Source organism: Hippocampus zosterae, chromosome 13 (genome assembly GCF_025434085.1).
Source record: "Hippocampus zosterae strain Florida chromosome 13, ASM2543408v3, whole genome shotgun sequence".
In the NCBI taxonomy this organism is placed as follows: domain Eukaryota; kingdom Metazoa; phylum Chordata; class Actinopteri; order Syngnathiformes; family Syngnathidae; genus Hippocampus; species Hippocampus zosterae.
In genome coordinates, this window is record NC_067463.1 from 22,220,607 (window position 1) to 22,246,839 (window position 26,233).

The window sequence follows — 26,233 nt, forward strand, 5'->3', positions numbered from 1 at the left end:
GAATCTGAAAGCGACAACAAGCTTTGTTGGGGGGTCTTGGGATCCAACAGGAAGTAAGAAAAAAAAAGAGATCTGATGATTGACAAAAGTCGTATCCTGGCAACCAGTCAAAGAACTGGGAAAACAACGGAGGAAAACGATCGAGTCTTGTTGGCAAATCGCCGACTCGGCTGTCGAAAAAAAAAGCTGACGTGTGTGTGTGTGTGTGTGTGTGTGAGGGGCAGGCAAAGTTTGCCAGCTGACGAAGCGTACAAGTTACCGGTAATTGGACGATTGCTCTTCAATTTTTTTTTTCTGAGGGGGGGGGGGGTGCTTCTCACGCTGCTGTATGATTTAATAAGCTGCTTTATGGAGGATGGAAAAGGAGGAAGAGGTGAAGTGTGCTCACCTTAACTGATGTGAATGAGATGGGGAGGGGGGGAGTGGGGGGGTGAAACAGGAGGTGAACGTTTTTTGGCGAGTTAGGTCCGTTTTTACCTCATTTTTGGTTGCGGAATCCAAAACTGACCTCTATTTTTTTTTCTCTTATCACACCAAGTTTGTTGAGCTACAGGATCCCATTTTGCTTGAAAAAATATTAATAAATGGATGTGAATAAAACACTAAAGATAGAATAGTTACAAGCTTCATTTTGAAAAAAATAAATTAGAGGGGAGGGCATTCGTGGACAGCTGACTGCCAATCAGAAAGCGGGGTGACTCTGAGGGACTTCATCCGAATCACAAATAAGCAGCGTCTTCATCGATCACCTTCAAAACACAACTTTGGTGGTTTATGATCCCGTTGCCTTCAATGCGGCTGGGAAAGTCGAGACTTCCCGACAATTTACGAGGACTGCTGACGTCGGCGGAGGAATTAACTAATTGCTCGGATTGTCGTTGGAATTCCGCAAAAGGCGCTGTCGCTGCACCCAGACTATTAGCTGATTGTGATACGGGAACACAACGCAACGGCATCGACACAACGCCACGCGTCAGCAACAACAAGCAGCAAGATTGAAGTGCCTCCCCCCTCAAGCTGAGGAGGAAATAAAACGAATGTGCTGTCAAGTGACGCGGCCAAATGTCTCATTTCATTTCGTTTGATCGCCTAATCGCACTCAATCTTCAGGCGATGCACTGAAAACGTTTATTTTGTCGGGTTGATTGCCAATCCTCATCTCGTCGTGGCATCGGCACGTGACGTACGGCCTCGTTCGTTACTGTGAGTCGCGCGACATCTGGCGGCCGCGGGCAAAACTGCATCACCACAACCCACCCCTCGATGCGACCAATGACAGTTACACATCTTTCAAATGAAAGATATTTTTTTAAATCACAATCGAATCACCAATAAAATTGCATTGCATTGAATTAGTTAATCACAGATGTTACAAAAATAATAATAATAATAATAATCCAAGAGTGGTACTCACTCCCACTGCTTCCTCCTGGCCTTAGGCGTGTTGAGCCTCTTGTGCTCCTGGTGGGCCAATATGACGTCACGATGGACCACCAACGCCCCCCTCCTGCGCACCGGCGGGACGGAGGTGTCGCCGAACAAGGGCGCCCCCCCGTAGCGGTCGGCTGCCACGTCGTACAGGGCGTGGAAGTATGTGGGGTTGGGCGCCACGCTGCTGCCGCTGATGGGGGGCGGCGGGCGGCGCGGCCCCGCGGCTGAGCCACCAAGGTTCTGGTGGCCGCGGGGCCACATGGAGCTGTACAGAAGGGGGAAAGGGTGAAGGTTTGGTATTCGGGCTACGGTTTTGGACAAATAAAAAAGGCAACGATCATGGTGTCAAAAGGGGAAGTCAAGACATTTGTTCGGTTTCCCCACTCAGTGAACTACGATATATCGCACTCGCGGCTGAAGAAGTGAGCGGACTAGCCCGTCTCCCTCAGGCCATACCGCCCTCTGCTGGCCACTGAAACCAACTTCAAGCACCTGCCCCCGAGCTCGCATGGCGAATGTCACGTGACCAAACCCGGAAAACAGACGGTTTATCCCGGTGGACCGAAATTAGGCAACATAATTGTTTTATATTAATCATTCCACTTTGTCTGTTGGTTTTTAAAAGTAATTCATACTCTTTGGCTTCCGAACACTTCCATTCCCTGTTTCCTCAGCCTTCAGCATCTTCAATGAGTGCTGTAATATTGCTGAGACTGTCTCTCAGGGACCTGGGTTCAGGTGTTTTAACATCAGCATCTTCCCCCGCGTGTAATAAATAATGCCACAAAACTGAAAAAAGAAACACCCATAAACCAGTTACATTAGTTTATGTTGTGAAGCAAAATTCGAATTTTCTATCCATTCGTGAAAAAGAAAGAAATTTACGATCAGCATTCACTTTGACTTACATCAATTTCTTGGATAATGTATTTTATTTTGCTTCCTCCGTCTTTCATTTTGATCACTTTTACCCTCTCTTCAAGGGCCAGAACTCTTCTCGTCTTAGCTGCTTGACATCCAAAGGTCCGTTCTGTAGCCAGTTTAGCAACTTAAGTAACGCTTGCTGCGTCTGAAACTAATACTTCCTGGACTACTGCGCATGTGTAAACCAGCGTGGTGTTTACTGTTGCCGTTTTCCTTAGATAGCAGTAGAGGTCGCTGTTGGATTAGACTTTTGCCGAAGGCTTGTTCTCGGTGTAGTGAATGTCGTCCGAGGCAAGAGCAGAGAAAAAGATTTCGTGAAACGGAAGAGGGGGCTTTTTTCGTCGTAGGGTGGGGGAGGGGGGGGGGCAGAAAAGTGGGAATGGCTATCATGCATGAAAACCTTTTCACATTAGGGGTATTTTCGTTGCAGAGGAGTTTCACTGTATCACTCATGCACGAAAATCATCAACACCAACAGAAGAGATTCCACTTGATACTCGATGTGGAAAAACACATTTTAAAGAAGCCGAAGCATTTTTTTATCATCAAAGAGTGCAAGACAGACCTTGTGTGATTACCCGAAAATCGCCTCATGAAAAATGGCGGAAATGAGTCACTGGTCCCGTCTGTGATTGTACATATCTGTTTTTTTTTAATTTACATGTACATATCGTTTATTGTACATTGCAATAAATAGAAATGGAAAGCTTTTCCTAAAATTTACAAGCTGCTCTCAGCCATGAGAACAACAACGGTGCTGTTTTTTTTTGGGGGGGGGGGAACTTATCGGACAAATAAAGGGCCTGTCGGTACTCACCGTATGTACAGCGACCCGAGATTTGTTTGTTGTTTGTTGAATTATTGTTCAAGTGAGTGTAAATGGGGTCGCAAATATATTTTGCAGAATTGCAAAATCTCAACATCATTTATTACACACGACAATTTGGCATTTTGGTCCAGATTTTAGCAAGCATCATGTAAGTTGACACCCACGATTTGCTTTAGTTTCAAATGAGGGGTTAGAGAATTGCTAAACAGGAGTGAAGTCTTGGAAGTCGGGTTTGGAGACAAGTTGAGGGTTTCAGTATTTGGCTGGGTTTCAAAGGTTGAGGGATTCACATGGCGAGGTCTTGAGTCTCAAATCAGGGTTGAGGACTTTGGAAGTTGGCTTTGAAGTTTCTCATGAGGCTTTCGTCTTCAAACGGGGAAAACCAAGCACAATCTCCAAATGTACGCAGTTGTCCACGTCTTCACTGTCAGCGTTTGCGTCTGGACTCTGTCATTTGGTGACGTCTGCTCTCTGTCGGCTTTCTCTGACAGCGGCCTCGCTGTCGCTGGACTGTCTCAAAACCGAACAATGATGTGGATTTATGGAGAGGGGGCGGACGGCAGACATGGAAAGATCGGGATCATCCGGACTTGTCCCTCAGATCGGGTCTTTGGGACTTTTGACTCCCAAAATAGTCAACTCGTTACTTGTGTCCGAGAGGCCCTTCGGGAGAGAAGCGCAACGCCAGCCATGTCGCTGCGTACGAACAATTCTTGAGGCTTTTTGTCTGTTGACGAATAATCGACATGCCTTTCAATTTTGACGGCAGCAAATTGAAACTGTCTGGGGGCCAAAATGAATTTCAAAAATGCAGCTCTTGAGCCCAAATGACTTTCCAACATGATTTCTGGAGATGTATTTTTTTGGGGAGATGGGGGCGGGGGGGGGGGGGGGGGGGTCTACTCATAACAGACCGAAGTACCAAATTTGGGGACTGAATTTAAAAAAAACGACTCTCTGGATTGCAATTCGATTTGAGTCATCAGACTATCTGACTTTTGTGCGCTTCCCGGCATGGCTTCTTGAGACTTTTTTTGTGGGTCTCCTTATCATCGACATGTCTACCGAATGTCATGTTACAAAGTAAAACTGCCGTTAGTGGCTAAATTAGGGAACCCACCCCCCTTTTTTGGGCACCGCCCTTATTGCTGCTTCTTACCCGTCTGTCAGGTCCTCTTACATGCAGTCCGTTCCAACTTGTCCCCGGTGGACCTTCCTTCTCCTCCTCTTGACGGTGGCGGCAGCGTGGAAGTGATGCAGGGAGCTCTGAAATGTGGCCGCACAGACGAGGCGAACAAGTCCGTGTTCCTCACTTGGGGAGCATCCGGTCAGCAAAGAGGGCGGTCCGGTCAGCACTGGCTGCTTTGCCATCCGGCTCTCTCTCGCCCCGAGGCCCCGTCTGTCATGAATCAAGTCTGACTGGAGGTGGAGGCCACTTGAAATGACAAAGAATCCCGGTTGTGAAGAGTGGACAATCCTTTCTGATCTACAGTCATCCCTCATTTATCGCAGTTAATGGGGACCCAAACCACCTGCGATAAACCAAAATCGGCCAAGTAGCGAAGACCCCCCCCCCCACCCCGTATAGGTACATGTACATGTGTATGAGTAGAAAAAATATTTATAAGGCCAAATTTAATTCTATACGTGCATGGAGAAGTGTTTGTAGTAATTAACGTTAGTTAACACTATACATACACTAATATATTTAAACATGTATATAAGTCTTGGGCGGCCCGGTAGTCCAGTGGTTAGCACGTCGGCTTCACAGTGCAGAGGTAGCGGGTTCGATTCCAGCTCCGGCCTCCCTGTGTGGAGTTTGCATGTTCTCCCCGGGCCTGCGTGGGTTTTCTCCGGGTGCTCCGGTTTCCTCCCACATTCCAAAAAACATGCATGGTAGGCTGATTGGACGCTCTAAATTGTCCCTAGGTGTGAATGTGAGCGTGGATGGTTGTTCGTCTCTGTGTGCCCTGTGATTGGCTGGCAAACAATTCAGGGTGTCCCCTGCCTACTGCCAGAAGACGGCTGGGATAGGCTCCAGCACCCCCCGCGACCCTAGTGAGGATCAAGCGGTTCGGAAGATACAAGTCTTGTATAAATACATGTAGTAACGGCAGCACGGTAGTCCAGTGGTCAGCACATCAACTTCACAGCGCAGAGAGTTACCAGGTTCGATTCCAGCTCTGGCCTCCCTGTGTGGAGTTTGCATGTTCTCCCCGGGCCTGTGTGGGTTTTCTCCGGGTACTCCGGTTTCTTCCCACATTCCAAAAACACGCATGGCAGGCTGATTGGGTTGACATTTCACAAACGTATCTTTTAGAAAGCCTTTCACAAAGCACCTGAAGAGTTCCTTTGACAAATGTGCGATTGACTTTTGTCATTCGCATACAGTGGATGCTTATTTGCCTTGCGACTGATTGCACAAAACTTTCACAAGTCATTGCTCTTGAAAAATGTCCTCATGCACTTTCATATTCAACGAGATTCATAAAAAAAAGGAGTTTTTGAACAATTTACACGTGTGCATAGAACATCCAAATGTAATCCCTGCCTGCACTTCACAAACTAAAGAAAAAACAGTTTTTCATTTGTGTTTGTTCCACCAATTGCCTTTGATTAAAAATACTCATTCGGCGTCTTATGCGTTCAGCGCTGACGCAACCAACGTCACAGTTCAAAGAAGCTTTGATCTAACCAGCCTGAACTAAACTAGACGAAACGACACGACGCTCGTCAGACGGACACGTTTTTCTGATCACGTGTGCTTCCTTTTTTGCCCAAATATATATGTATTTAGTTATTTTTTTCACCCCCAGTAACTGTCTTGTCCACGGCGTCTTCTTTCGTCCCACCAGTGTGTTTGTAATGTAAAGAGACGAACATCTTTGGAGTTCAAACGCCTGCAAAGTGTCAAGGTGACCACAAGGTGGCAGAAAAACATCACTTGAAGAATACAAGGATGATGACGTCTTCGCTCCTCCCGCCCCATTTCAAATGGAAATGCGGACACGTTTTATGACAAACATTTGCTTTTATTCAGACGGCATCCTCATCGTTCAGTCAGTCACATTTCTCTTTACAGTAGTTAATGTGCAATTCTCATTTCTTATTATTTGGATGATGATTTGGGGGGGGGGGGGTCACAGTTAGGAATTCACAAGTCATTGGCACTTAAAACACGTGGGGGGGGGGGGGGGTCGGACATTTTACACGGGCCCGGAGGGGGGCGGATTTGGCGCGCTGAGCATTCGTGACAGGTTTGAGTTCGAGTTGCCCCAAACCAACGGCTTGTTAGATTGCTGTGCGCCCGAGACACGGAGAAGACACCCGGCGCGCTTCCATATATCATCCTGTACACTTCAAATAGCGGGAGAGACAGCTGTATATATGTATATATATATAGAGAGAGAGAGGTATGGGTATACTGTATGTTGATATTTATTACTATGCTTTTTATTCATCGTGCAGAAATGAGAAAGAACGCCCAGAGACGAGGAGCGTCCTTCACGGTTGCTATGGCGACGTGTGAGGTAAGACTGTGCCTTTGCGTGGACTCTCAGCTGGCAGACGGCCGCTTTGCGTCAAGTCGTCACTTTGCAAGGTCGGAAGGTCACTGGGAGGGGGCGTTCATGTACAGGGTGGTTTTTTTTTGGGTGAATAAAGTTGGAAAGACAAAAACAAAAAGGATATTGAATTTGAATATATAATTTGAGAAAAGGATTTGTAAAAAAGTAGTAGTATGAAGTCTTTTTTTTTTTACAAGAATAAAGTCATTACAAAGCAGTCATGGATCTGGAATATCTAAAACAAAGTTATTTTCAAAAATCTATTTTTATATAATCAGTTTGCTTGACAATCAAAGAGATTAGGAAATTCTAACTTGGGATATGAATTTGTTCTGTCACTATTTCGCATTAAAATATGTTTAAAAAAAGATTCGGAGACTTGTAATTCCGCTGAAAAGTGATTTTTTTTTTTAATTGAGAAAAATTTGGAATCAAAACTGAAAAAAATATTTTTACAGTCTGAATTTTACATGAGAAAAGTTGCTTGTTACATTTTTTAATTTTACAAAAAGGCCACTTTGTGATAAAATCCGATTAAAAAAAATGTTTGATGGGGTGACTAAAATAGCTTTTACGAGAAAAATGGAATTCAGCTAGAAAAAGTCATCACAACAGGGAAAATAACAATAAAGTTGTACATTTGCTAGAATATATACGTATTTATATATATTTTTGGGGGGTTTTGTGTACTAATTCTGGGGGGAAAAGGAAATTAGAGTACAAAATCAAAATTTGGTTGCCCTATTTGGAAGGGTAAAAGATGAATCAAGTCACACGATGGATTTCATTTCGAAAATGTTTTCCCCTTGAAAAGTGACGACATGGCACAGCGCGCGCGTCAGCTGCCGTCGCATACAAAATGGCTGAGAGCTTCCGAGGTAAACTTTTTCCCTTTGTAGGAAAACAAACTGCATTAATGTGCAAAGCCGAGCGCGCACACATACTGAGGTTCTTCTGAGGTCTCCGCGTATCTAAACTACGTGTGTGTGACATTTGTATGTGGCGTGCGGAATCAAGGTTGGAATCTTTGTTCCGCCGTTTGACTAGTTTTGCTTTTTTTAAAAAAAAATTAAATGCCACACCGCCACCAGGGGGCTCCAAAACAAGAAAAATCCACCCCACCTCACGTGAATTACAAGTCAATTTGACTTTTGGCAGACTTTGAAGGCCACTTTTGAAATTCCGCCGAGTGGGCGATATTTGATAGGATCGCCCCATTTGTCATATGGACAAATGCGTTGACGTGATGCCAATGATTGTTGGTTAAATTTGGTGAAATTCTTGACAAATTTCAATGAAGGTCTTCATGTTGGACAAAACAAATTCAAAACATTTGAAAGATTAGTGATCGTGTCACAGTGATGTACTTTTTTTGTGCAAAATTTCAGCCTCAATTGAGAAAGAAAGTCACAATACCGGAAGAATTTTAACAACAAAAGGAAAAAGCAAAGATTTTCAAAGAAAATCCTGCCAAGTAGAATGAAAACCTTCATTTTACAAAATCCAATTTTCACCATTGAAAGATCGAAGGAACAAAAGCTGATGGGTTACGCAAAGTCTGGATTGTTTGCGGGGTAGATTTTTCCTTTGACATTCACATCAAAACTTCAAACAGGCCATTTGGACACCCCCACCCACTTACAACAAACACTTCTTTCGAACAGCGGGAAAACAAATTGGGGCGGAAAACAAATTCCATCTGATTTTGTTGTTCAGTCTAAATGACTCTCAAGTGACCGTTTTACACTTAAAAAAATGTCATAAAAGAGGACACAATGCATAAAAAGGAAGAATGAAAATGTACAAAAAACAAAACAAACAAACAAAAAAAAAACGCCGGCCTGCCGCCACCCACTTGTCCCGTGACCCCCTCCAACCAGGAAGTGACAAAGTGAGCATGCTCAGAAAGGTGCAAAGGGCTTGAAGCGCCATCTCGGGCTCACCCAAAGGCGCTTCCTTCAAAGTAATACAAATCAAAAAGACTCCAAACGGTGCTCGCGTTGGTCACTTTGGCGCCTCCCTGTGGATAGCTGAAGACAGACAGGCAAGGAATTTCGGATTTGGTCTCCGTTTGGGAGTTTGTCAGATTGCATTCGCGCTGGGCTTTCAAGGTGCGCACATCATTACAGTGATTGAGACTTTTTTTTTGGTTGTGTTATTTTAATTTTTCCAGGGGAAAAAAAAGACAATCATGGTTAGGGGCGGACGTCGCACTCGGGTTGCGGCGAGGAAAAACATTCAGGCGGCAGCGCCGCTTTCAAGTAAAGTCACTTTGGATTGATTCATTGATTGCTTTCGTTTTGTTAGTTTTTGTCGGCTTTAAAAACATTCAGTTGCCTCGCAGCTTTCCAAAATTTTACGACTTCTTGTCGATGAAGTCATATTTGACGGGGCTAAACAAGTTTGCGAGAAAATTGTATTGAAAAAACTAATAAAAATCATACGATTCTGGCAATTCTTGTTTGGATACAAAACTTTTTTATAAATATTTTTTTTTAATCAAATCTTAGGAAACTTTGAACAATTGTTGTCAAAACGGCAACTATTCGCACAGCATTCGAATCCGGTCACATCTCGATGAAACTCAAGTTGTGAAATTGCCAGAATGACGTCACAATATTTTGTGAATTCTTGCAAGAATAAAGTTGGAAATGTTTTTGTCAATTTCCGAAGAATAAAAGACAAAAAACACTTTGTCAAGTGTCGACAATATTCCAAAAAAGTCATATTTCACAATAGCGTGCCATGATGACGAACACTAGTCAAAATGGGACAAATCCAAATTTCAATGATAATCTGTAAATTTGTAAAAGTTATGAAGAGATTTGTTTGTTTTTTTACGAAGTAATACTGATTTTTTAAAAAAGTCAGTTTTTTATGTGAAAGTCTGAATATTGTGGAGTCATGAGAACAATTCTAACGCGTTTGAAATCATTGAAGTTTTCAATTTTGTGAATTTTTTTGGACCAAGAGGAAAAATTGCCTCTTTTCAATTTTCCATTTCAATGAAAAAAAAGCTTGGGGGGGGGGGGGGGGGGCCGGTGGGGTCGATCTTCCATTCAATACGTTATTTACAAGAATGAAGTCTTTTGCGAGACAAACAGCAGCTTTTTGCAAGAGGACTCTTCACATTACAAGTCATATTTCAAGAAAAAAAAAAGTTGATGGTGAAATTCGGACTATTTTCCTTGCATCTCAATGGCTGCATTTGACAAAATTAAAAATCCAAATTGGAAAGGGGGGGGGCTTTAAAATCTCAATTTTGCATCCTCATAAAATTGCAACCCCCCCAAAAAATAAAAAGTTGCGATGGCAAAATCCCGACTATACTCTTAGCATCCCAATTGCCGCGTTTTACAAAATTAAAAGTCCAAATTGGAAAGGGGGGAAAAAAAAAGCTTTAAAATCTCAATTTTGCATCCTCATAAAATTGCAACCCACCCCAAAAAATAAAAAGTTGCAATGGCAAAATCCCGACTATACTCTTAGCATCCCAATTGCCGCGTTCTACAAAATTAAAAGTCAAAATTGGAAAGTGGGGGAAAAAAAAGCTTTAACATCTCAATTTTGCATCCTCATAAAATTTGCAACCCCCAAAAAAAATATCCTCACCAAAAAAAGTTGCGATGGTAAAATCCCGACTACTCACCTAGCATCCTAATGGCCGCGACCCCCCCCTCCCCCCGCAAAAAAACCCATCAGATGATATTGTTGTCGTACATAAAAAAAAAAAAATGTCTCTGAACACGACGAACCGGGTAGAAAAAAAAAAGTCAAGATATGCGAAGGGTGTCATTTTTAAAAAAAACATTCAGATGCCTGGCGGTGCATCATTTGTGGCAAACGTCCGCATTCTTAGCACCGCGATCGTAGCAAAAGCTGGAAAAATAAAAATAAGCCCCCCCCCCCTCCCCCGGTCATACAACGATGCAAAAATATGTGATTCTCTTTCCCTAAACTACGATACAACTCAAGCCAGTCTGGGCGACTACGTCGTGCGCGCGCGGGTTCATTCTTAGTAGGATCTTGCCTCTGAACAACTACAAGCTCAAAAAACAAACAAACGTGTCATGAAATGTTTACAAACAAAGCTCTTCGGAATTCGAACGTCCCAAAAGTTATTTTTTTTTATGCGACAGCCAACTTTTTTTGAACCCCCCCCAACCCCCCACCCCCGCACGCCAGGATTCTACAGCATGTGAAGACAGAGGCGTAACGAGCCGGTATTGGTTTAGCCGACGCCTTTCCCGCAACCGCTGCGGGTTCACACATTCAGATAATGAGACGCATGGACCTCACAGTTCAATGTCACTGGCGGCGGTTTCTCACGACGTTTTTTTTTTTTTTTAAACCGCATTGCATGGACAGTACGTCCATCTCATCATGAGACAGTCAAGGGGCCCTGCCGGGTCGCCATTTTGGCTCCCAAAGATTTGGATTGAAAGCACTTGGCTGGGGCCTTTCACGCGGAACCCAGATTGGCTGTTATGCCTCCGATGCAGCAATTTCTGTGAGAAAAAGCAGATCAAAATTCGCTTGTTTCTAAAAAAATTTCCATTTTCGTGAGATCCCGCTTAAAAAAAAAAAAACACTATTGCCTAATCATCACCTTACGCTGCCATCGTCGTTTTTCTGTCGTTTGTCGTTTGTCCGACCCCTCGCCCGCGTCCATTTTGGGAGAAAAAACCCAAACCCAAAACAAAAGACTGCAGAGGTGACGTCAACAAACATGCAGCGCAGGCGTTTACATCGGAGACTCTTCCTCTTCGCCTCTCTTTTGTCTCCATTGTGACTGCCGCAGTGCCTCTTTGACTGTCCTGCCAGATTGTTTAACACACATCCCTCCCCCCCATTTTTTTTCCTCCCTCCCTCCCGTCCTCTCCTCCCTTCCTTCAAGTCTGGCATGATTAGAATTCGCTCAGTTCAACAACAGTCTGGTCAATATCGCGCTTAGGATTGGGCGATGGCCATTGGCGGGGGGGGTGGGGGTGGGGGGTGGGGGGAGAGGACAGACAGAGACCCTCTCTTCATCCTCACTTTTTACATTTTAATTTGTTTTTTTTTTTTTTAAACATGGGGTGGCGGGTGGCAACGTCCGCAGCCCCCCCCCTTCCCCATTTTAGATACATGTAAAGCCCATAACAGAATATGACGCTTTGTTTGTCCATTCAAAGGAATATAAACATGACTTTGGTGCATAAGATAGGTGTGTGTGTGTGTGTGTGAGAAAGGCAGACGAAAACAAACATGCCACCCACGCGGGGGGGGGGGGGGGGCAAGCATGCGCAATCAGGAGCCAGACACACACACACACACACACATATATGGAGTGTGTCGATGGCACTCTGGCTGACACGCGCCATAAAAGGAGATGTGGGAATCTGTGTGAGGAGCGGCATTAATATGCGCACACATATTAGGCAGTCATAATGTTTAGGGGGGTGGGGGGGGTAGAGGGGGGCTCACTCTGTCCTCGTCTTCCCTGCCTGCCGACAGTGGTGAATATTTAAGGTGGCGCATTTAAGTCAACGTACCGGAATATATGGGTGCCCCCCCCCCCCCCACCCCACCCAGAAGTGTACCGGAGAGGAAGGGATGGGGGTGTCGGGGGGGGGCTGAGTAATTTCCCCTCTCATATAAGAACAAAAAAAGAATTGTAAACGCTTTCGCTTTAAAGACAACACTTCAGAATCGATCGATATAAAAGACGAGTTCCGATTGGACGGCGCCATAAAGGTCAACTCCAGAGACTCCTCCCACCACCAAACACTTCTACGCTTTCGAACGCAACGCCCGGTTGGGAATAAGGTGCTCAAATGTTGATGACATTCAAAGGTTTAGTGGAAGAGGGGGGGGGGGGGGTCTGTATATAATTTGGTTACCATGGCAACATTAACAAAAATTTGCGTGCGGCACTCGCCCGTCGCATGCGTACCCCCCCCCCCCCACACCACCACCCATCGCCTGCATGTGGGGGTGGTGGGGGCGTGACGGTTGCAAGTGGCAGTGGCCCTTTTCTGCTATTCGAGAACTCGGGCGCGAAAGGCAGAAACGGCGTCTGCGTGTAAAAAGGGGGGGGGGGGCAAAGTCAAACTACTTGTGGCGCACTCAAAGCAAAATGGCGCTGCCGACCGCTTTGAAAGGGGACCGCTCGGCTCAAGGGCCGACCCGACATTTGCCGCTCATGGCGCGTCAAAAGCAATCGTTGCCATTTTAGACGCCAGCATCGAGCGTGATTTCCAAATTGTAGCTTATTGTGGGTGGGTGGGGGGGTAGCATGAAACGGAGTGCCAGGTTTAATACGCGCACTCCTCTCGCGTTGAAAGGTTCGACACTTGCGTTCTGTGCGTAAGGGTGAACAAATGTGGGCCCTACCGCTGTGCAAATTGGCGTGAAAGGGGCGATTAAAAGGGGGGGGGGGTATACGTCCCTGGCAAAAATGCACAAACCATCTTTTTTTTTCTTTTCTTCAAATCAACTTGGAATTAGGCCAACCAGTGACAAGACGATTTCTCAAAGCAACACTGCAATAAAAAAATAAAATAAAATAAAATAAAATAAAATAAAAATAATAAAAAAAACATTTGTTTCAACTACACCAGAGAGAAAAAAAATCGTCAAAAATCATCTGAATTTTTTGTCGATTTTTCTGGAATGGGGGCAAAAGTTTGAATGTCGTTATCCGTCTTTTGTTGTAATGTGGTGATTTGCAAACAAATAAAAAAAAATAAATTAAAAAAAAAGTAAAAATAAAATAAAAACGATTTTAAGGACGATTTTAATTGGTCTAACCTCGGCCGATTAATTTGTTGGAACCTTAAAAAAAAAAAAAAAATCAAAATGTAAGATTTTTAAAGGAAAAAAAAACCTTCCCCACAAGTCGAACGTTCATTCAGTGTGACTTTGAAGGGGAATACGGGATCCATTTTAGTGGGAGATGAACAATAAAAAAAAATATTGCCATTCCTTCGCTGTTTTGTCTGGGCTACTTTGAGCCCCCCCCCCCTCAAGAAAAAACCTTCGTTAGCTTCATTGTGCTCCCAATGACAAAGTTCTCACAGCAAAATCCTGCTGCAATTTTAGCAGAATCATGTAAAAAAATAAAAATAAAATGGGAAGGAAATGTAAACAAACTCAAGTTGTTCTTCGGTGCAAAGCCGACACGAAACCCACGTACATTCACGATGAAGGGAGGGGGGCCGGGGGGGGTAATACATGATCGATTTTGGCGGGAGGAGAACCGCGTCGGCGCTACATGCAGACGGGAGAAGCCCACTTCCTCCCGTCCCGGGTACATGCTGTGTTCTGTGGGCTGGGAAGAGCGTCAAAAAGCGGAAGGAAGTGACGCTCGAAAAGGAAGCAAAAGACCGGAAGCCGCGCCCCCCCTCCCGCCCTCCGCCCGAAAATCCGGCGGTCCGTTCACTCACTCAAAGCAAAGCGCCGCCGTCTCCTCCGCCCCCGCCGCCGCCGCCGTCCTGGAGGGTGTCGGCGGGCGCGGCCCCGCCGTCCCCCCCCCCGGTCGCCGCCGCCTCCAGGGAGGCGGCCTCAAAGCCGTGCTCGCCGCCCAGCCCGTCGGCCTCCATCTTGACGCTGTCGGCCAGGAAGGAAGAGTAGGCGTCGCCGTCGGCCATCAGGAGCTTGAGTTTGGGGATCCAGCTTTTGCGCACCACGCGGCGGGCGTTGGTGCACATGTCGGCGGCGATGGCGTTCATCTCGCTCTCCCGGAAGCTGGGCGCAAAGTTCTGGCAGTAGACTGACAAAAGAGGACCAAGAAGGTTGCGAGCGACCGTTTGGGGGGGATGCGGTTGGCGGCGGCGGCGGCCAGCAACTGACATTTGACGGCGTGCAGCACTCGGTTGTCCAGCGGCTTGCGACTCGGGTCGTTGGTGGACGAGCGGATGCCCGTGCCGCAACTGTTAGCCAGGGTGCTCCTGTGCGCGCGCAATTGGCAAAAATAAGAGCCAGAAAATTCACATTCTAATTCAACGCTTGAAAATGCATCAAATATAGAGATATAGATCTATATTCATATCTATGTATGTGTGTGTGTATATATATATATATATATATATATTATATATATAATATATATACACATACTGTATGTATAAGGCCAATTTGAAATGACATGATCAAATTAAAAAATACATTTTTATTGCAATTTAAAAAGGAATGCATATTCATTTCATTAAAAAATTAATATTTTAATTTCAATTTTTTAAAATTGTGCACAAAAGGAAATTATTACATATATATATATATATATATATATATATATATATATATATATATATATATATATATATATATATATATACAGTATGTATAAGCCAATTTGAGATGACACTATCAATTATTATTTTTATTTATTATTACGATTTTATTGCAATTTAAAAAGGAATGCAGATTCATTTCATTAAAAAAAATAATATTTTAATTTCAATTTTTTAAAATTGTGCACAAAAGGAAATTATTATATATATATATATATATATATATATATATATATATATATAAATAAGCCAATTTGAGATGACACGATCAATTATTATTTTTATTTATTATTAGGATTTTATTGCAATTTAAAAAGGAATGCATATTCATTTCATAAAAAAATGTAATATTTTAATTTCAATTTTTTAAAAATTGTTTGTGCACAAAAGGAAATTAAACACGGGAGCTTCGAAGCAATAATATAACATTATTATGACATATTACACAAACAGGGTGTGTGTATTTTTTTTATATATACATATATATATAAAAAAAAAATTAATCAACCCTAGTTACAAATTATTAATTTCAATATTGAAATAATGTTACGCATTTTTCAAACCAAATTTGCACCGATAAAATGTCATTAGACAACAAAAAAGTATTTGGAGAAAAAAAAAAAATGAAATATGACTATATGAAATATGAAATTGATGACAAGATATCGACACAGCCGTCGTCATCCCCGAAAGCCACATTAAGGTTGGACGCCAGACTGAAGTGGCGCCGTTTCGGAAGAAAGGTGTACATTTTTTTTTTAACTGAATTGACTTTGCAAAAAAAAAAAAAAAAAATGTCTCTGACGTACAAACAGGAAGTTGAATGACCGAAGCGGCGCTCACTCACCTGTCAAAGAAGGCGGCCAGCAGGCGCCTGAGCAGAACCTTGTGTCGCGTGCCGGCGCTGACATGGCAGTTCATCAGCTGCGCCCGCGAGATGAACACGGCCGTGCCGCTCACCAGCTCCAGCTTCTCCGCCGGGTCGCCCTCCTCGTAGAGTTTGGAATGGCAGCGGTTGCCGATCTGGCTGATGAGCTCCGACGGCAGCGACGCCAGCTCCTGCCGGGGGCGCCCGCCTCGGCGCCCTGAGTCGGCGCCCGCGTCCGGCAGCGCCTCCACCTTCTCACCGGGCACTGTCGGGTCAAAACGAGACGTCAGGGCTGAGCAAAAAAATTGTGTTGGAGCATTTCAATCTCAGGGTTCCTACACATTTCGCTAAATCTGGAAGAAGGAGAAAAAAAAAAAACCTCCACCTGACCTGAACAGAAAGTCAAATTTCACATTTTACCTGGATAATTACTGCATTAAAATCTCACTAGGTTAACCAGGATAAAGCATTAAAATGCAAAATGTTAATAATCATGTTACAACATGATTATTAACAATGTTAAAGGGGAACATTGTTAATAATCATGTTTTTTTTTTCTCTTTCTCCTTTCTTCTTTCTACATACATTCTTGCTGCTGGAGGCTGTAAATTTCCCCAGTGTGGGACGAATAAAGGATATCTTATCTTATCTTATGTTATAACATGATTATTAACAATGTTAAATGTGAAGGGCCCGATTTCAATATTTGGCAGAAAAAAAATTCCAACAAACACTGAAGTGGTCCATTCATTTGAAAAATAAATCAGGATATCCAATGAAAAATTTTATATATATATACCTGTATATAAAATGTTTGGGGGTGGGGGGGTTGGTGTCCCTTAACGCTGAACAACAATAAAGGACGAATTAAAGTCAGACTGTTTGACAACCCTTGGTATTTGTTTCACTTTACAACAGAGTAGAAAAATGCAGATTTTTTTGAGGGGGGGGGCGGCTTGGAACAGGTGAAGTTGTTTGTATGTAGCTTTGAAATCAAAGATCCTCTCTCAGTAACGATGCTGTAAAAAAATATAATAATAATAATAATAAGGCCAAGAATCCATATTTGCATAGGGCTGAACCGGAATCACTTCGTTTTGTTTTGAAAGCCAAACTTTGTCACATTTGAACGTGAAACTTATCACAGTAAAAACACACGAGCGAAGACGTTCGGGGCGCAAGTTAAATCAACTTTCCGTACTTGCGAGAAGCGGAAATTGGCACTTCTGACCTGCGGCGTTGGCGTTGAGCATGCCGTACATGCTGTAAATATTGCAGATTTGCCTGTACTGTTCTTCGGCGCTCTCCTCGGCCATTTCGTCCTCTTCCTCGTCGTCGTGGTAGCTGATGGGCGAGTCGCTCGTGTACAGGCTGAGCGCGCCGGGACTCGTGCCGTCGGGCGTTCCTCCGTTATGACTATTATTGTTGTTGTTGTTGTTGTTGTTAGCGGCGCCCGCGGCCAGTAATGCAGAGGCGGGTCCCCGCCCGGCGGAATCCTGCGTAGCGCCGCTGGAGGTGAAGGAGGAGGAGGAGGACGAGGAGGAAGAGTAGCGCGCCGCCTTTCTTTGGGCGGCGCCGGCCGACGCGCTTCCTCCGTTACCCCCCTCCCACAGTCGCTTGGCCACCGGGATGCAGACCACCGAATAGGGGAAGCCCTCCTGAAAAATGTTTTCGTTCAGGTACAAATGTAACCGCGCAGAAATGGCGGGACCAGGCCGGCCGGGGGGGTGGGGGGGGGGGGGTGTCACCTGTTGCGATTGAGGGGCGGTGGCCGCCTGCTCCGTCTTGACCTTGGACATAAGGGGGAGCGGCGTCAAACAAGCGGCGGGTCTGGCGGCCGTGGTGCCAAGCGGGGTAGCGCCCGCCCCTCCCGCCGTCTGAGTGACGGGACTCTGAGGCTCCGCCTCCTCGCTGTGGAGACCCTGCGAGTCGCAGCTCGGGGAGGACACCTGTCCGATTCCCAAATAAACCAAAGAGTGAGACATCGCCGCTTCAACGCTCTCACCATTTTTATAATACAGTCATACTTTGCTTTTCGACCGTAATCCCTTCCGGAAGGCTGTTCGGAAACCGAAACCACACTCTTAAAAAAAAAATGTAAATAAAATCTTGATTGAACACGTCTGCTTACAATGGAACGCTACAGGAGGAAGCGTCACTTCCTCGTGTAAGGAAGGCGAGAGGAGTCAAGCGGTGCATTCAAGTGCGCTCAATTTGGTTGAGAACCGATTTTCGGTTGTAATCCGAGCCCTTAAAAAAAATAATTAAAAAAAAAAAACTAATTTATAATAAATTAGTATTAAATATATATATTAAATATAATAAATATAAAAATAATAATAAAAAGAAAATTTCCACATTTTTGTCTCGACTTTCGAAAACCGAGGTTTGACTGTATTTCAAATGTATCAATGACAACTCAAAATACAATCAATTAACATGCAAATTTTTATCTACTTTGACTAATTCCAATGTTGGAAAAATCAGCGACGTGTTGAAATCAAATGTTTACTTTGAAGAAAGCATCGCGTAATTTTTGGACTAGAGAGCGCACCTGATTCTAAGCCGCACCCGCTACATTTCAAAAGGAAAAAAATTAAAAATTGCACGCATATAAGCCGCGCCCGTCTATAAGCCGCACGTGCCCACATTGCAACTTTCCTTTGCAATTAGTGCCCGTGACGTGGCAGCGCCGCTTACCGCCAACAGGACTGGTTTAAAAAAACCCCATAAAAGTCACTGTTCGCCGTCAAATAAGGCTTTTTATATATTTTTTTGAAAAAAAATCCTCGCTTGCCATAACACTCGGTCGACTGCTTTTGTGTAAATTTTCATGACAATGTACAGTGATCCCTCGCTACTTCGCGGTTCGTTTATCACGGGTTCAGAGCAGCACGGATTTTTTCACATAACATAAAAATAAATTTAAAAAATAATAAATAACAAATAAATAAATTTTTTTTTCAAACATTAAAAAAATAATAATAAAATTAAATAATAAGTAAAAATAATTTTTTTACTTATACATGGAGTACAGTACTTGTATATGTTGCTCGGACTTTCAGCCGCAAACGATCAAACGACATTAACCGCGATAAGCGAGCGATTACTGACTGTATTTCGGGAGTTGTGTTTTGGGGATGGGGGGGGGGCGGGGCATCGCAATCCTTGGTGGATGCAGTGCAACCCAAAACGGGCCAACTGCGCCCTCTCGTGGCCGTTTGTTTCCAGTGTGACAGATGATAGCGTCTTCGTCGACACTTGTCTCGCTCTTACCTTTTATGCTCGCACGCCCCCTGGCGGCCGTTAGAAAAATCTTTACATAGGCCGCTTCATTAAATAAACCGCAGATCTGAAAGCGCGTGACAAAAGTCGAAGCTTATGGTCCGGAATAATAATAATAATAATAAATTAATAATAAATTATACCTTGAGAAAAAACTCGGTGCCCTTCTCCATGATCTGCTGGATCTGCAAGAAGCCAGCGGTGTACATCAGCAGGAACTGGTCTCCCACGTTCATGCTCAGGCGGCCCGTGTAGCAGAAGGCCAAGATCTGCTGGAAGCTCTGCGGCTGCACGGCCGCCGGCAGCTCCACCACCGAACTTTTGCCGCCGGCGTTGAACAGGTCGCGGAAGTACGACGAGCTGGCCGCCAGCACCGCGCGGTGGGCCTGGGAAGGGCAACCGTGGAGGCGATTTAGAAAAGTGGCAAACTATTTCCAGACTATTTATTTAATTTGAGAACTGCATCTTTTTCATGTGAATAGCGAAAGGGTTCGATTTCTAGAGGGCAACTAACTTTTGGTTCAACGTTGTCAGGTGAGCCAAATTTCATGGTATCCTGCACGCATTCAACCAAAGTTTACTGCAGTGCGACATCCGGCACATCTCGAGTTTGTGCAAGATACGTTGTTGTTTTTTTCCCCCTCCATAATTCTATTGGACCACAAAAATAAAGCAATGCCCGATGAGAAACTCAAGTTGTTTCGGTGAGCAGTGTGAGAAAAATTCCATTTTGTTGTCGTGTTCATTTGATGGGAATCAAACCGCCCCGGAGGGTTAATTACGACGCCTTCGAACTTTATTTATTAAACGCGAGATGAAGATGCGAGACGGGAGAGTGTGCGGACAATCGGTCGCCGCTGGAAAAACATTTAAAAACGGCCGCGACGCTCTCGTTTCTTATCTCGGCAATTGAATGGCGCGGCAATCGCCGAGGGACTAATTAAACCCGGCCGCACGTCGTCAAACAAAACGATTTGGTCGAGTGAACTCTGGAGAAAATGAGCATGCGGACTCTGCGGCAGGCACGCTCTTCACGCCGAGTTCGCACCGGAAAGGCCAACGAGTTGAAAAACAATAATTGCACATTTCCTGAAGCGCGACCAAACATGATGGGGGGGGGGGGGGCAACCCAGGCGATTGTGCTCGACTCTGAGATTGATGGATTTGTTTTGTGATTTGGGTGGTCATCATATAATATTTTAGGTTTATATATTTTTTTCCATTTTCTTGTATTTCATTTGCGGCATTCTTTTTTAATTTTTAAAATAAAGCTTTTTTGAAAGTATATTTTCTTTCTTTAAATAGAGTATTTAATAATTGTAATAATTTGATCAATAATTTTTATTTGGCGAAACCGTCAGTATTTTAATTTTTATTGCATTAAAATTTTTATTTAAATATTTTCTTTTTTTTTTATTGTCGGCGTATCAAACAGGATTAAAGAGGAGTGTTTTCATCAAAAAATGCCAAAGTTGGAATAATTTGTTTTTCTTGCTTCCTTTTTCAAATTTAGTGTCAAAGGGTGCTGCCATCTAGTGACCCGGAGCGGAATTATGCACCAAACGAGAATCGATCACGGCGCAACTGTGCAAAAAGAATAATAATAAAATAAATAGATAAAATCTGCAAAATTAGTGGGACCAAGGACCCATGACTGCGGGGGCCGGGAGTGGGGCTAAATGTAATTTAGGACCACAAAATGACTTGACTATGGAAACTGATTCCTCCCTTACCAGTCATTGCAGAAACCAGCATGAACTCGACATCTTCACAGTGAATATAGACACGGTCTATTGATCTGCGACTTAAGAAGAAAAAAAAAAAGTTGAACCTTGAAGGCGTGTCCCTTGACCACCACGGACACATCACAGTAGAGACCCTGCAGACGCTGCTCGTTCAGACACTCCAGGACGTTGTTGCCAAAGTTGGGGATCGCCATCTGTAGCGTCTGAGCCATAACGCTGTGCCCAGCACCACGCGCTCTGTGAGACCAACAAAACAATAATATGAGACGCGATAGCTTATTTTACTGTAAACCCCCCCCCCCCCCCCCCCAACTGCAGTCAAATTCAAGAGTCTGCTTTATTTTACCTCATCGCGACACATCCGCAGTGCAATTCGGAGTCTTTTGATGCTTCCTGGCCCACTTTTCTTCCCCCCCCCCGCCCCCCATCGCGCGGTCAAAGCAGAGTCACTTACATAACTCATCTATTTTTCGACGTCATGCAACAAGCTCTGATCAAAAAGTGGACCGACAGCCGACGTGACGTGAAATAAATCTGTCCCTTAAGAATAGATTTGGTTTACGCGTGACTCACTTCCCGTCCGCGCCGACTCTTTTGGTTCAAAGTGCCGAAGGGCTGCTTCTTGAAAAGGGGGGCGGGGGGGTTAAAATGTACGCAGGAGGGATGAAACATTAATTTATAATATTTATATATAATAATAATAATAATCTATATGTATATATATATATATATATACACACACACACACACACAAATATGCACGCACGTACTTTCTTCCGAGATTGCATTTTACCCCCAAAATATTAGAGCATACGTCATTGAAAAAGTTTGTCTTTTTGTAGAAATTCTAATTTCGCAATGCAAAAACGTTGGCATTTCCGATTTAATATTTCATTAAATATTTTAGTCATAAAAATTGATTTTTCTCTCTCCAAAAAAAAAAAAAAAGAAAAAGAAAAAAGAAGGCCTTTTGGGGGCTAAATTATGCCCACCAGTCGTGGAAAATAAATGCAAGAAGGAACGTCTAATATTTCTTTAAATATTTTAGTCACAAAAATTGATTTTTCTCTCTCCAAAAAAAAAAAAAATCATTTTGGGGGGCAAATTATGCCCACCAGTCGTGGAAAATAAAAGCAGGAAGGAACGTCTAATATTGACTGATAATGTAGTAACATTCAGGTGGTCTGTTTCAAGGCAGCAAGAGCATTTCCGTCACTAAACACTAAATAGCGTTTTGAGAATGATTAAGCAAAGCAGCAGTGAGCTGAAGTAGCACCTTGGCGCTCCATTTGCACTCGCTTATCATTCATTTGGACGCTTTACTGCGGCTAACGACTAGCGATGGAGGCACGCAAAAGAAATAAAGAGGACCAACCACCATTTATCGCGCCAGTGCCGCATTTTACATTGAAAGACTTTACCGGAAATGCTTTTTTTTTAACAGCATCACACGTTTTGCTAGCATTTGATGGGTGACGACGTTAGCCTCGTAATACGAGGATGAGGAAAAAGACGAATCATTTGCTCCATTTACAACGTTTTAGGTCACGGGAAACGGACTCATTTGTCTGAAAGAAGCATTTTGAGTAAAGTTCAATTCGGAATTGGAATTATTCTTCCCGGTGAAGATTTATGACCCTGAAAGAGACAATTTGACTGTCATTGTTTCAAGGACATTGTGACAAATGTCTTAAAATGGGCGTGTCCAAACTTTTTCGTTTGAGGGTAACAAAAAAAAAAACAGAATGCAAGGGCCACTTTAAAATGTGTCAACTTTTTTTAAAACACACTGGAAAGCAAATACTTTTTTTTTTTTTGTCCAGAGGAAACCGGAATACCCCAAGAAAACCCACGCAGGCCCGGGGAAAACATGCAAACTTCACGCTTAGCTGGGATCGAACCAAGTGCCTCTGTACTGTGAGGTCGACGCGCTAACCACTGGACCACCGGGCCGCCCCACCCCTGCGGAAACCCCCGTTTTTTAATTGAGTCAGGTGTTTTGCCTTCGGGGGCGGTCAGAAATCGCAACTTCCCTTCAAACACGAGAGCTTTCAACCAGTTATTTGCAATTTGTATCCCAGAGTACTGAGAAAGCAGCTCTTTCCGTTTAGACGCTCTTTGTTGACGTTAGCGTAGCATAAATGTCTCGTGTTTGTTCCGTGAAACGGATCCGAAAATGTCCCAACGAGTGTCGAGAACGCACCATTTCGCACCGCTGGTGACATTTTGCACTTTGCGTGGCCTCCAGCGACAGTCGAGACGGCGGCGCGGCTTCCAGGTGTAAATATGTGCAGCGGCATGAATAATAAGCAGACGGTCGCCATGGCGACGAGCCATTGTGCCTAATAAATTAAAGCCTGAGCGCGCTGATAACGCGCAGCGAGGAACCGAGTCAAGACAAAAGACGCGTTCCAAGGCGTTGCGCGCGCGCGCGAGGATCATTGATTTGTCATCCGAGGACGCCCCGTGGTGGGTCAACGGGGGGCCGTGGGGGTCACTGCCGCATCCCGAAAACAAAACTTGGGAGTTAATTAGCGTCACTTGACCTTTGAACTGTCAGGCCCCTTAAGCCACCAGTGAACACCGTCTGGCTTAACCGTGTCAAAAAAAGATGAAAGCACGCAGATTTCGAGGGAAGGCGCGTGTCACGTGAACGTGATTTGCGAGCAATCTCACAAGTAAGCGTTTCACTCGGAGAGTAACAATTTGTTATGACTGACATTTTGAAATGCAAAAGCATGTTCTTCGCACAGTCGAGCCGCCCGAGGCCGAGCGGAGGTGGGGGGGGGGTCCTCTCTGATATCATCACGCCGGGCTGCGGCATAACTTTGTTCACGTTCCATTTTCAACTTATCCATCCATCATCCCGTTTGCCCAAACCGGCGTCTCGAGTCGGGTGACGCCTTCGGAGAGAGTCTAAAAATCAAGGTTGCTATCCATCCATTCTTCTATAAGCGTCAGTCTGAAATTATGACACCCCATTTAACACAACTGACTGATTCTTCTTAATCTATTTCTCTATTGCATGCGTTGCCTTCAGGGTTGGTCCAAAACCATAGATTTCCCTCAAATGTGCGGTTATCTAGCTCTAGATGCCATCCAATGACTCTTCTCTGACAGCCAGCTGCCTTTCATCCCCTTGGCCGCAGTTCAACTAGGGTCACCTCAGCATCCAGGAAACATAAGAGGACTAATTGCCACCACTTGACCTTTGAACCGGGCCCCCTTGCGCCCCTTTAAAACAGGTGAACCTTGTCACAACGTAACAAATGGCACATTTCCACTCACTCGAAATGCTTAATATATTACACAGACTCACTTGGAGAAGCTCATGAAGAATTCAGCTCAGTTTCCTGCTTAAAAAAAAAGGTGGCCCGTGCTAGCACGTAGCGAGCTAAAGCTAAGGCTAACGCCGCTGCCACCACACCTCTGGACACATTTCTTAAAACCGCTCGCATTACAACCACAAAAATCCATTTCCGTGGTAGTTTAAACCCAAGCTCCGAGGTGGCGCGTTCAACTCAGCGGCCGGGACTCGAGCACCGAAATGCGGCTACGCTCTCAGCCAACCCCCGCGCCCCCCCCGACGGAGCGCGACCGGAGCTTAAGAAAACTTAACCCCAAAATTCCATCCGTTAAAAAGGGAGAAATCGCCTCACTTGTGCGAGTCGAGCGGAGCCGACCAGTCTCGCCCGAAGAGGAGGCGGAGATGGAAACGAGACGTGGGGAGCCACCGGAGCAGAGAGCCGGAGGACCACCGCGGGGTGAAGCGAGCTGACGGTGCCCCGCAGTGTGCCAGCCAGCCAGCCGCGGGATTTGGGAGTCCTCGGCTGGCCCGGGCCGGCGGGAGGGAGAGCGAGAGAGGAGGGGAGGGAGGGAAGGAGGAATGGGGGGCGGGTGGCGGCGACGACACAAATAAAAAAAAACGAAATGGGCCACACACACACAAGAGGAAAAAGCGATTTTCTTTGCGTTCAGTCAAACGTTCGAATTCAAAATAGACGAATTAACGAGTGTCTCGCTTATCTTCTTCCTCGCCGCGATCCTGTCCTTATCGCCGGATCCATTCCGCCGAAAACGGCCACCATGAAGCAGCATACGGGACCCCCTCCATTTTAATGTCGTTACTTAACATCGATTTAAAACAATTTTAAAAAACCATTCTCGTTGACTCGCTTCGACCAACCGTATCGTTACGACTGTCGATATTTTGAACCGCGACTTCAACAGGTCATCCCGGGACACAGACGAACGAGTCCAACGGCATGGCGAGACAAGCGGCGGGGAAGAAAAGTACACGGGGTCCCCGGTCGAAGCGGAGTCGAAAAAAACCTCACATCGAACGATTAAAACACTTTTGTTAGTATTGTGTATTATGACACGTTCCACAGCTGTCATGGAAACGGATTGTCTCTTTTTTTGTGTGGCAAGTTTATAGGAAGAGTGATGGACTCGTGGAGGCACTCACCGCCAGGACAGAGGCGGGGGCGTCAGGGGGGGTTGTGGGCTAGCCCGCTGCGATGAGTCGGTCGGTGCTATAAAGTTTCTCCACTTTCCCTTCGCCCATCCCCCACCGTACACGGCAGCTCGCTCAACTTCACCTTTCGCCGTGTAAAACAATTAAAAAAACCCCACCCTCAACTTATTGAGGGTCATCATCCACCAACCCCCCCCCCCCTACAAAAAACCTAACATCACCAGGAAAAAAAGGAAGTTCCGCTGGGCATCACACCGCAGCCAAACTGACACTCTCTCCGCGCGTGTGCGTTGCTGCTGGGCGGCGTGCAACAACTCACTCACCCCTTCGGCCGCTGGAACTCGTTCGCGGTGGAGCAACAGCGGCGGCGCCCGAGAAGCTTGCTAATGGTGACGGTGGTGGTGGTGTGTTCCTCCGCCGCGACGCAGGCAGCCATTCATTACTGAGACTGGACGCTGCAGCATCATGAAGGAATGCACGTACACACACGTGCTTGACGGAAAGGAAGAAGGGAGGGGGGGGGGCTCTAGTACTATATGGGCAAAGCGGGGTATGCTGCCTCGTAGGTTGCAGACAGGCTGCAGAACCATCGATTATACACACCGAAAGGGATTTGGTATTACCCGACGTGCATGGCCAAGTGGAACAATCGATTTGTCAGGTGTTGCCTTCAGGGACGATTTGAAATTACACTTTTAATCCACGCTCTGAAATCAAAGTTCTCCCCTCATAAGTAATTGATTGTTCCTAATTTCCCTAAAAGTGCAGTTTTGTGCAGGGGTTCTTAAAGGGACCAGCTCACTCCCCAACTCATTTTTTATGAGTGAAATTATGT

At 44.9% G+C, this 26,233-nt stretch overlaps 2 protein-coding genes across 8 annotated transcripts in view; both read right to left on the reverse strand.

Moving 5' to 3' along the window:
• Positions 1 to 1,696, reverse strand: part of cacna1ab (calcium channel, voltage-dependent, P/Q type, alpha 1A subunit, b) — a 73,702-nt gene extending 72,006 nt beyond the window's left edge. Inside the window, exon 1 of the mRNA XM_052084607.1 lies at positions 1,415 to 1,696. Coding sequence (XP_051940567.1) covers positions 1,415 to 1,692 — 278 coding nt within the window. The 5' untranslated portion in view covers positions 1,693 to 1,696. The remainder of the gene's footprint in view (positions 1 to 1,414) is intronic.
• An 11,879-nt stretch (positions 1,697 to 13,575) lies between these two features.
• LOC127613536 (nucleus accumbens-associated protein 1-like) lies at positions 13,576 to 26,069 on the reverse strand. 7 transcript variants are annotated; one of them, XM_052084616.1, is made up of 8 exons: positions 25,722 to 26,069; positions 21,008 to 21,158; positions 19,320 to 19,562; positions 17,123 to 17,840; positions 15,871 to 16,156; positions 14,584 to 14,681; positions 14,178 to 14,503; positions 13,576 to 14,062 (listed from the first exon to the last, which is right to left on the reverse strand). In XM_052084616.1, the coding sequence occupies exons 1-7, from the start codon at positions 25,832 to 25,834 to the stop codon at positions 14,178 to 14,180; spliced, it is 1,935 nt and encodes a 644-aa protein (XP_051940576.1). In that variant the 5' UTR covers positions 25,835 to 26,069; the 3' UTR covers positions 13,576 to 14,062. The 7 variants fall into 7 exon arrangements, with proteins under 7 accessions (XP_051940576.1, XP_051940577.1, XP_051940581.1 ...); XM_052084617.1 differs by having other exon boundaries at positions 13,576 to 14,503; positions 17,123 to 17,549; positions 17,640 to 17,840; positions 25,722 to 26,067; XM_052084621.1 differs by lacking the exon at positions 25,722 to 26,069 and adding an exon at positions 25,390 to 25,542 and having other exon boundaries at positions 13,576 to 14,503; positions 17,123 to 17,549; positions 17,640 to 17,840.
• Positions 26,070 to 26,233: the final 164 nt, after the last annotated feature.